Source organism: Phascolarctos cinereus, unplaced genomic scaffold, assembly GCF_003287225.1.
Source record: "Phascolarctos cinereus isolate Bilbo 61053 unplaced genomic scaffold, phaCin_HiC Scaffold_4;HRSCAF=312, whole genome shotgun sequence".
Taxonomy (NCBI): Eukaryota; Metazoa; Chordata; class Mammalia; order Diprotodontia; family Phascolarctidae; genus Phascolarctos; species Phascolarctos cinereus.
Genome location: NW_027555847.1, coordinates 586,405,640 through 586,416,263, shown reverse-complemented (window position 1 = coordinate 586,416,263; position 10,624 = coordinate 586,405,640). Strand labels below are relative to the sequence as shown.

General features: G+C 40.4%; 1 protein-coding gene across 2 annotated transcripts in view; it reads left to right on the top strand.

The window, feature by feature from the left end:
- The first annotated feature begins 2,901 nt into the window (after positions 1-2,901).
- Positions 2,902-10,624, top strand: part of VIRMA (vir like m6A methyltransferase associated) — an 81,393-nt gene continuing 73,670 nt past the window's right edge. Inside the window, exon 1 of one of the 2 annotated variants that reach the window (XM_078153663.1) lies at positions 2,902-3,013. In XM_078153663.1, the coding sequence (XP_078009789.1) occupies positions 2,951-3,013 (63 nt within the window). In that variant the 5' untranslated portion in view covers positions 2,902-2,950. The remainder of the gene's footprint in view (positions 3,014-10,624) is intronic. The other variant, XM_078153664.1, reaches the window with a different exon arrangement.

Below are 10,624 nucleotides of genomic sequence, written 5' to 3'. Positions count from 1 at the left end.
AAGGCACCTAGAGGGAGAGATGAGAGGTATATTCCAGGAAGGTCAAATGACCACTATTGACTTGACCACCATCTTTCCTGAGTCACTAATGAAGATAGTGCAGGGCCCAGAATCTAAGAGCCTTTGTAATAGCAATGCTTCCAGGCCAATGCCTGTAGCCATCATCCTGCGAAGCAGGAGATGAATACCAGCACCTGCTCTGCAAGTGCTAGCCACATCTACTGAAGAACCAGAGAAGAAAGTTATTGTCACCAAAGTCCATGGTACTATTAAATGATGGAACATCACAAAATAGTAGAAATGATATTAAAGAAAAAGCATTACCATGTTGTACCTACTCAATAAATGCCAGTAGCTTTCTATCGCGTCCAGGAGCAAATACACAATGCTCCATTTGGCATTTAAAGCCCTTCATAACCTAGCCCCCTTCTACTTTCCCAGTCTTCTTATACCTTATTCCCCAAAACACACTCTTATTAGTGACACTGGCCTTCTGGCAGTTCCACTAGTAAGATACTCACTCACCTCTGACTGTCCCCCATGCCTGGAATGATGTCCTTCCTCCACTCCCACTTATTGACCTCCCTGGCTTCCTTTAAGTCTCAACTAAAATCCTTCCTATAGGAAGCCTTCCCCAAATCCTCTTAATTCCAGTGCCTTCTGTCTGTTATTTCCTATTTATCTCTTATGTAGCTTGCTTTGTATATATTTATTTGCATGTTGTCTCCCCCATTAGATTGTAAGCTTCTTGAGGACAGGGATTATCATATTTTTCTATTTGTATTCTCAGAGTTTAGCAGAGTGCTTTATACTTTGTAAGCACTATCTTCCTAACACTAGATTACAAGCCCCCAATGAGCCAGTAGACTGTTAGCAAAGGCACTACTCAAACGGCATAGTAAAAATGGTAGTTATAAAGCTTTTCCCTCAGTCAACAAAACTTGATTTACAGATTCATTCATACTTCATAGGAGAGTATACTTACCAAAATGACTGGACTCCTTTGATTAACTCCCTTTGTTTCAGTGACGTGAATGAAGTTATAAATGGTGTTTATCACATTTTCAGATGGCAAAATGCTGAGGCACAGCTAATCATATTGAATGATAGGATCCAAAATGATTTTGACAGGTTAGAACTATGAGTAGAACATAAGAGATTAAATTTAAAAGAGATAAATGTAAAATATTACATGGGTTAAAAAAATCAGTTTCCCTTTCATAGGATGACAGATTTGCCTAGGCAAAAGTTTACATGAAAAAGGTTTAGAAATTTAGTGGACTGTGAGCTTGATATGAGAATCAGTATTGGGAGAGGATAACCAAAAATTCTAGTGTGAGATCAAACAGTATGCTGAACAAGAGAGGAAATATTACTCTAGTTTATTCTGGTTGTATCACATATGGAGTAGCGTATTCAGTTCTGGCTAGCACATTTTAGGAAGAACATTGACAAACTAGAGCTAGGCAAGTTAGGTGAGAGGGCGGGGCAACAAGCCACATGCGGATTGGTCAAAGGAACTGAGACTATTGAGCATAGAGGAGAGAAGACTAGGGGATAGGGTAACATGGGCACCATTGTCATGTATTCTAAATTGTAATGTGGAAGGGAGATTAAGCTTGTTCCCCTTGAACCCAGAAGGCAGGACTAAAAGCAATTGCAGATAGGCATATTTAGATTTGATTCGAGGAAAACCTTCCTAATAATTAGTGCTGTTCAAAGTGGGATGGATTGCCTTGGAGATAATGGACACTCCATACTTAAAAGTCTTCGAGTCTGAATGGCTGCTCTTCACCTGGGGTGGTAAGTACTATTAGCCCCCTTTTACAGCCGAAGAAACTAAGGCTGAAAAGGTGAGCTGGCTTGTTCATCTATAGTCAAATATCCCAGGCAGCATTTGAACCCATATCTTCCTGACTTTCCAAGGGCACCATTCAGCAGCACCTAACAAGCCCCTCACTGCTTGTTGACACGCCTTACTTGACCTAATGAAAGCAGCTGGGCTCATCAAGGAAGTGTAGAATACAGCCAAGGACTCACGGCCTTTTGTGTGAGGATGGAAAGTTGGTATGGCCATTAGCACTTCGCTAATTAGGTTAGCATTTACTGTGGGTCAGTGATCCTTGCTCTTTTTTTTGTGGTTACAGGCCCCGCCCAGGAGCCCGCACTCTGGAAGGGCGGGAGGGATAAACGAGTCACGTGACTGGAGGTTTGCAGAGCATATTGACCCCAGGAGGTGGCGTCCGTAGTTAACCTCCTCGCACCGACCACCCCATACTTTTTTAGGTGTGTTTTTGCTTTGTTTTGTGGTAGTTCGGGCCTGGGATTTCACTGGTGAGCTCCGCTCCTCGATTAAAGACCCGACAGTGGACCGAGGGTCACCATGAGGTTAAATAGGTTACTGGGCCATTGGGCCAGGGGCGGGGCCCCCAGGTCGAGCTCCCCAAACGCATTTTCCAGATGGGAAAGTGCGGCTTCTGGCGCTTAGGTGGACTCGCTGAAGGTCCCACAGTTCGTAAGAAGCGGGGCAGCGTCGCGGGAGTGTCCTCCGGCCTAGACTGGCCAACTGGACGAGGTCTCCCCTTTAAGGGCGACGGCCACATTCGTTTTCTTCCGGAGGAGGACGCGCCCACAATTGTGGGCTTCCCTCTCCTTCCCGCTTCCCCAACCCGCCCAGCGTCGCTCAAATCACAGCTGTAGCACATCGCTTTAGCTCTCTCGGGCACCCGTAGCATTGCCGTAACGCCCTGGCCCCTCCGCGGAGGGCCGGATTTGGGGGAGGAGCCAGGGAAGGAACGGGACGGGGAGGGGCCTAGGGACAACGTGAAGGCAGGAATTGGAGGTCGGCACAGGCGCACTGGGTGACGAAGTGTTGCTCCTTAGGCTGCTGCGCTGCCGCGGTCGCTGTGGTACCCCGGAAGTCCTGCCCCTGCCCCCGCCCGCGGCAAAGATGGCGGTGGACTCGGCAATGGAGCTGCTATTTTTAGACACTTTCAAGCACCCCAGCGCTGAGGTAATGAGGCCGGGCTCAGCCTAACCCCTTCCCCTGGCCCCCGGGACCTTTCTGGGAACGCATGGGACGGGCCTGGGGCCCCATCTCTGTCCCCTTCCTCTTGATGCGGCGGTCGCCTTGCGGATGGAGCCGGGGGCGGCCGCGGCCGGTCCTGGTCCTCGCTCTCCGCTGTGGGTGGGAGAGTGGGGAGGGGAGCACCTCCTGCGCCTCCTGCCACCCCGGCGTCCCCGGGAGGGGATGTCGCCGTAGGAGAGAGGAGGGCGACTTCATAGCGCGGCCTCCTTCCTTCCCCCGCCTTTTCCCTCCTTCCCTTCTTGCGGTCACTTCTAGGCCTGCAGTGAAGGGAGGATAAACCTGGGGAATGAATGACCGTAGCCCCCGGGGTCTGTCTCCTGGGACCGTGTCCTTGAGAGGTCAGGGAGAGCACCTTAATTGAAGGAGAGAACGGGAGGTAGAGCTGATGCTTCTAACTTGTTGGACCCTTGTTTGATCGTTCATTTTCTTCTTCCCACCCCCAGCTCCATTTTTCCTACTGGCGGGAGGTGGGAAGTCCAGGTGCCAACTATTTTGCTGTGGAAATTGAGCGAGTTGTCCGATTCAGATCTGTCAGTCCATAACACTTATTGCTTGAGCATCCCCTTTGTGCCAGATTTTCGGAGAGGGGTACGGCTTAGGAGAACAAATCCATTGGGGAATCGTTGTTGACCTGAATAAAAGTAACTCTCTTCTGGCCCCTCTTGCTTTTGGATACCCAGAAGCATTTACTTAACTGGTTCAGTAGTACATAAGCTAATTTTTTTTGCATAGTTTCATCAGTTCTTAGAGCATTTTGCTAATTAGGTTAACATTTACTGTAGGACAGTGATCGTTGCTCTTTTTTTGTGGTTACAGACAGCACCAATAATATGAGTTAGGCTTTGCAGAGGCTACATTGGTTACACTAGAGATCAGGCAGGACAGTTCATTCAGCAAATTTATATTGAGCATCTACTGTGTGCAAGCTGCTCTGCTTCCTAGACTTTGTAGGAATTTTGAAAGAAGCTGCGCAAATTCATCACTGCTATTAAAATAACACAAAAAAGAAAAAAGGTACCCGTTGATGAGAGTGTTGGTCATTCTAATAGTGTTATTTTGTAGGAAATACAGTATTCAGTGAATATTTATTGAATGCTTATTATGGACAAAATTTTGCTTTGAAGAATACAAAGACATAACATTTGGTTATAGTCTTCAAGAAATTTAGGAATTTTGGGGAAGGGATAAGGAAAAAAATCTCGTAATGACTTGTCATAAATATAGAACCTTATGGTTGGAAGGGACATTAGAGATTGCCCAGTCCAGTGTTTCCCAACCTGTAGTCCAAGAAGACTGGAGGAGTTACTGTAAGAGGACCCTATAGTATGTCTGTTTGCCAGTTATCATCAATGGCTTTTGCTTAGATAAAGGAATAGATTGCATGTTCATCAAATTTGAAGATGATACAAATATGGGAGGGCAACATTGCATGGCAGGATGCAGAAAGATTTTGACATGTTAGAGCATTGAACTGAATCTAATAAGACAGTTCAAAGGGGGTGGATATAATACAAAGATTTGCACTGGGTACAGAAAAAAAATCAAGTTATAAGTATTAGAGGCATAGTTAGATAAGTTTTATTCTGAAAAAGATCTGAGGGTTTTAGTAGGCTTCAAGCTTACTATGAGTCAGCGGTATGATGTTGCAGCCAAAGAAACTAATGTGATCTTGGATTCCATTAAGTGATGCATAAGCTGTCTTCTAGGACAGGAATGGTACCATTCTGTTCTGTCCTCATCAGACTTTCTTGGAGTATTGCATTCCATTCTGGGGACTGCAGTTCGAGAAGAACATTGATAAGATGGAAAGTACCCAAGGAGAGCAACTGGGATAGTGAGGGGCCTTGAATGCGTGTCATTTGAAGATTGGTTGAAGAAACTGGCAGTTTAGCCCAAAGTAAAGAAGGCTCAGGAGGAACATGATAATTGTGTTCAAGTTGTGTTCAAGTATTTAGAAGTGCTATTCTTGGGAGAGGACTAGATTTAATGTGTTTGGTCCTAGAATATGGAGCAAGCAGCAATTGGATGAAGGTTGCAGAGGCAAATTCAGGCTTGATGTCAAGAAAAACTTCCTAACAATTAGAACTGTTCAGAAGTGGAATGGACTGCCTTAAGAAAAGGTTTCTCTCTACTTGGAAGTCTTCAAGCAGAGGATTGGATGACCACTTGGATATGTTATAGTGGAGGATTACTTTTGTGTATAGGTTGAACTAGAAGGTCACTAAGGTTTCTTCTGTCCCAAGTTCTGTAAGTCTGTGATTGTGGTTTTTGCTCTTTAGTACCCACAAAATATGTAGTGTGACTCAGTATAATAAATGAGAAAGAATGTCAAAACATGTTTTTTATGGACAAAGTTTTGCTGTGAAGAATACGAAGACAAAACATTTGGTTGTAGCCTTTAAGAAATTTAGGAATTTTGGGGAAGACATTATGGAGAAAACATGTCCATAAAAAATAAGTTGAATTTATGTATTTATATTTTCAGGTGTATATAGATGTTATTGTCTTGAATAGAATAAAATATAAGTTCATTTAAAAGCATTATTGTATCCAAAGTAACTTTTTGTTGTGTATTTTCTTGATCAGTAAACACTTATAGTACAACTATTATCATGAGTTCTGCATGATTTTTTAAAGTGAAAAAGAATTCCTTATATGGTTGGCAATCATTGATGTAGTCCATACTCCTCATTTTATAAAAAAAGGAAACTGAGGCCTAGAGAAAGGGAAATGACTTTCCTAGTTACCCAGAATATTGACAGGACAAGAAATCCTAGATTCCCAGACTCTATCCAAAACTTTCCCTTACACTATATTGCCTTTCATAATAATCTATGATCAAGGGTCAGAATAAAATAGTAGCTCATTTATGAATCACTTTTCAGTCACTCTGCTAGCATTTATTAAATAGCTTCTATTTGCCAGGCAATGTGCTAAGGGCCTATAATGGGGAGAGACTCATGGGCTTCATTATAACTCTTTGATATATAGTATAGCATGGTATAGGTAGTATCTCCTTTACATCTGTTTTTAAGGTGAGGAAATAAGGGTTTAGAGAAGTTATATGATTTGTCCAATATGATAGCCAGGAAGTCTTTTGTCTTTATGTCTACTCCAGGTGCAAATTTTTTTTTATTATATTGCTATAGGAATTCAGAGAAGGGAGAGACCATTGAATTGGAATGATCAGAGAAGGCTTTGTGAAACAGGTAGGACTCAGACAGGATCTTGAAGAATGAGTATGATTTGATTACCCAGAAGGGCATTATTCCACATATTCCAGTGCCAGTAAATAGAGCAGTTTTGTCTAAAGCTGAGGGTTTGTATTGAAACAGTTTCTCAAACATTTGTTAAGCACCTATTATGTGCTAGGTGATGGGGAAGATAGATTAAGTGAAAAGTAGTATGTTCCCTCATTGATTTTACAGTGTTCTAAGTATGACATGACATGTAAGTAGCTGTAATGTCACATAGAATAATCAGCTTTTCATGAAAAGTGAGAGAGATAACTGGAAAGGAATATTGAAACCTGATTATGAACAGCCTTGAATTCCATGCTAGGGAGCTGGAGCATCATTCTGCAGGTCTTAGGGAGTCATTGAAGGAGATTTTTGAGCAGACAAGTGAAATAATTCGTCTTTGTCACGTTACAGATCCTAGTATCACATTTAGCACAAGGATGCTTAACGTGTTTCTTGGTGGATTGAATTGAAAAGAAAACTCTAGGAACATTATAATTTGCCAGTAAGAGACAGGAGACATCCCATTTAGGAGACTGTAGCAGTTGGTAGTATGGTGAGGAGAGACTCAAGGAAAGACAGATTTGAGAGGCATTTTGAAGGAAGAAGCAGGACTTGTGGATATGGGAGAGGCATTATAATACCATAAATTTAGAGCTGGAATGGACCTTTGGGGTAACCCCCTCATTTCATTTTATTTTAAAAATTTCTTGATCAGAGTTATAAAATCTTTTAGGATTTTTTTTTTTTCATTCTTGTCATTGTGTAAGTAAGAGCTGCTTATTTCACTCTGCATAAGTTCATGCAGGTTTTCCCAGGTTGCTCTGAATCTGTCATATTTGTCATTTTTGTGACGCAAAAATATTCTGTTGCCTTCATATTGCCTTTGTTAAGTGGATTTTCCCAATTGATAGGCACCCACTTTGTTCCCAGTTCTTTACAACAAAAAGTGTTACAATAAATATATTTTTTGGGCACATAGTCCTTTCTTTATATTATGCCCATAGGGTGTATTCCTAGTGGTATTATTGTTGGATCAAAAGATTTGCACAATGTAATGCCTACTTTTGGTGTGAAATTTTTTTAAATTAATTTATTTTGATTTATCAACAACCACTTCCATAAGCCATTTTTTTTAAGGCAGTTGGGGTTAAGTGACTTGCCCAAGGTCACACGCCTAGTAAGTATCAAGTGTTTGGTCTGAGATCGGATTTGAACTCAGGTGCTCCTGACTTCATGGCTGGTGCTCTATCCACTGTGCCACCTAGCTGCCCCCTCCATAAGCTTTTGAGTTTTAAATTTTCTCCCCCTTCCTTCCTGCCTCCCTCCCCAAGATGGCACTCAGTCTGATATAGGCTATATGTATACATTCCTATTAAACGTATTTTCACATTAGTGATGTTGTAAGTAAAAATTAAAACCAATAGGAGGAACCATCAGAAAGAGGAAACAAAACTCAACAGAAGAGAAAAAAAATAGCAATTCAACTTCCATAGTTCGTTCTTTGAATGTGGATAGCATTTGCCATCACAAGGCCTCTGGAGATGTCTTAGATCCTTGTATTGCTGGGAAGGGTTAAGTTTATCAATGTTGGTCATTGCACAGCGTGGCTGCTATTGTGTACAACGTTCTCTTGGTTCTGCTCACTTCACTCAGCATCAGACCATACAAGTCTTTCCAGATTTTTCTGAAGTCAGTCTGTTCCTCATTTCTTATAGCATAATGGTATTCCATTACATTCACATACCACAACTTGCTCAGCCATTCCCCAGTTGATGGGCATCCTCTCAATTTCCAATTCTTTGCCACCACAAAAAGAGCTGCTATGAATATTTTTGTACATGTGGGTCCTTTTCCCACTTGTATGATCTCTTTGGGATATAGCCCTAGAAGTGCTATTGCTGGGTCAAAGGATATGCACATTTTTATAGCCCTTTGGGCATAGTTCCAAATTGTTCTCCCAGATGGTTGGATCATTTCACAACTCCACCAACAATGTATTAGTGTTCCAATTTTCCCACATTTTCTCCCAACATTTATCATTTTCCTGTTTTGTCATGTTGGCCAATCTGATAGGTGTGATGTGATACTTCAGAGTTGTTTTGATTTGCATTTCTATAATCAATAATGATTTAGAGCATTTTTTCATGTGACTATAGATGGCTTTAATTTCTTCATCTGAGAACTGCCTGCTCATATCCTTTGACCATTTATCAATTGGGGAATGGCTTGTATTCTTATAAATTTGACTAAATTCTCTATATATTTTAGAAATGAGGCCCTTATCAGAGAGACTCGTTGTAAAAATTCTTTCCCAATTTTCCACCTTCTTTCTAATCTTAGTTACATTGACTTTGTGCAAAAACTTTTCAATTTAATGTAATCAAAATTATCCATTTTGCTTTTTGTTGGACATGAATTCTTCTGTTCTCCATAGATCTGATAGGTAAACTATTCCTTGCTCTCCCAGTTTGCTTATGGTATCAGTCTTTATATCTTTGACTTTGTTTTGGTATGTGGTGTGAGATTTTGGTTTTGTGCCTAGTTTCTGCCATATTCTTTTCCAAGAGTATTTTCAAAGAGTGGATTCTTATCCCAGAAGCTGGGGTCTTTGGGTTTATCAAATAATAGATTACTATAGTCATTGACTACTGTGGCTTGAATATTTAACCGATTCCACTGATCCCACCTCTCTATTTCTTAGCCAGTACCAAGTAGTTTTGATAATTGCTGCTTTATAATACAATTTGAGATCTGGAATTGCTAGGCCACCTTCCCCTGCATTTCTTTTCATTAGTTACCTTGATATGCTGGACCTTTTGTTCTTCTAAATGAATCTTGTTATTATTTTTTCTAACTCAATAAAATAATGTTTTGGTAGTTTGATTGGTATGGCACTGAATAAGTAAATTAGCTTAGGTAGAATTGTCATTTTTATTATATTAGCTTGACCTACCCTTGAGCAACTGATGTTTTTCCAATTATTTAGATCTGACTTTATTTGTGTGAAAATTTTTTGTAGTTGTGTTCATGTAGTTCCTGGGTTTCTTTTGGGAGGTAGACTCCTAAATATTTTATAATGTCTACAGTAAGTTTAAATGGGATTTCTCTTTCTATCTCTTGCTGGTGGGCTTTGTTGGTAATATATAGAAATGCTGATGATTTATGTGGGTTTATTTTATAGCCTGCAACTTTGCTGTTTATTATTTAAAGTAGTTTTTTACTTGATTCTCTAGGATTCTTTAAGTATATCATCAAGTCATCTGCAAAGAGTGATAGCTTTGGTTTTTTTTTTGTTCTTTAAAAATTATTTTTTCCTTTTAAATTTAGATTTCTAAATTTTCTCCCTCCCACTCACCTCTCCTTCACCCATTGAGAAGGCAAGCAGAATTCTGTTAGTTATATGTATGAAATCATGCAAAACATTTCCATATTAGCCATATTATTTTATTTGTTGTTCTTTAGTATTTTATTTCCCCCTAGTTACTGTATCAGCCATATTGCCCCTCCCCCCAAGGCAAAAAGGCAAAAAAAAAAATTAAAGAAACAAAATTCTGTTTCAGTTTGCACTCAGTTCATCAGTTCTCTCTCTGGAGGTAGATAGTATTCTTTCATCATAAATCCTTTAGAATGGTCTTGGATCATTGTATTGATCAGAGTAGTCAAGTCTTCCACAATTGATCATCATCACATCATTGCTATTACTGTGCACAGTGATCCATATGGGTATTGCCATGTGTTTTCTGAAATCACCACCTTTGTCATTTTTTATAGCACAATAATACTTTACCACAATCATGTACCACATTTTGTTTAGCTAATCTCCAATCGATAAGCTTCTCAATTTCCAACTCTTTGCCACTACAAAAAGAATTTATGTGGATATTTTTGTATGTATAAATCCTTTTCCTTTTCTTTGATCTCTTTGGGGTACAGACATAGTAGTGGTATTGCTAGGTCAAAGGGATGCATAGTTTTATAGCCTTTTGGCAGAGTTTCAAATTGTTCTCCAGAATGGTTGGACCAGTTCACACTCCACCAGCAGTTTATTAGTATACTATTTTCCCTCATCCCCTCCAGCATTTGTCATTTTTGATAGGTGTGAGGTTGTACTTCAGAGTTGTTTTAATTTGTATTTCTCTAGTCGGTAATGATTTAGAACATTTTTTCATGCGAGTGTAGATAGGTTTGATTTCTTCTTCTGAAAGCTGCCTGTTCATATCCTTTGACCATTTATCATTTGGGGAAAGGCTCTTATTTTTATAAATTTAACTCAGTTCCCTATAGATTTAATTTG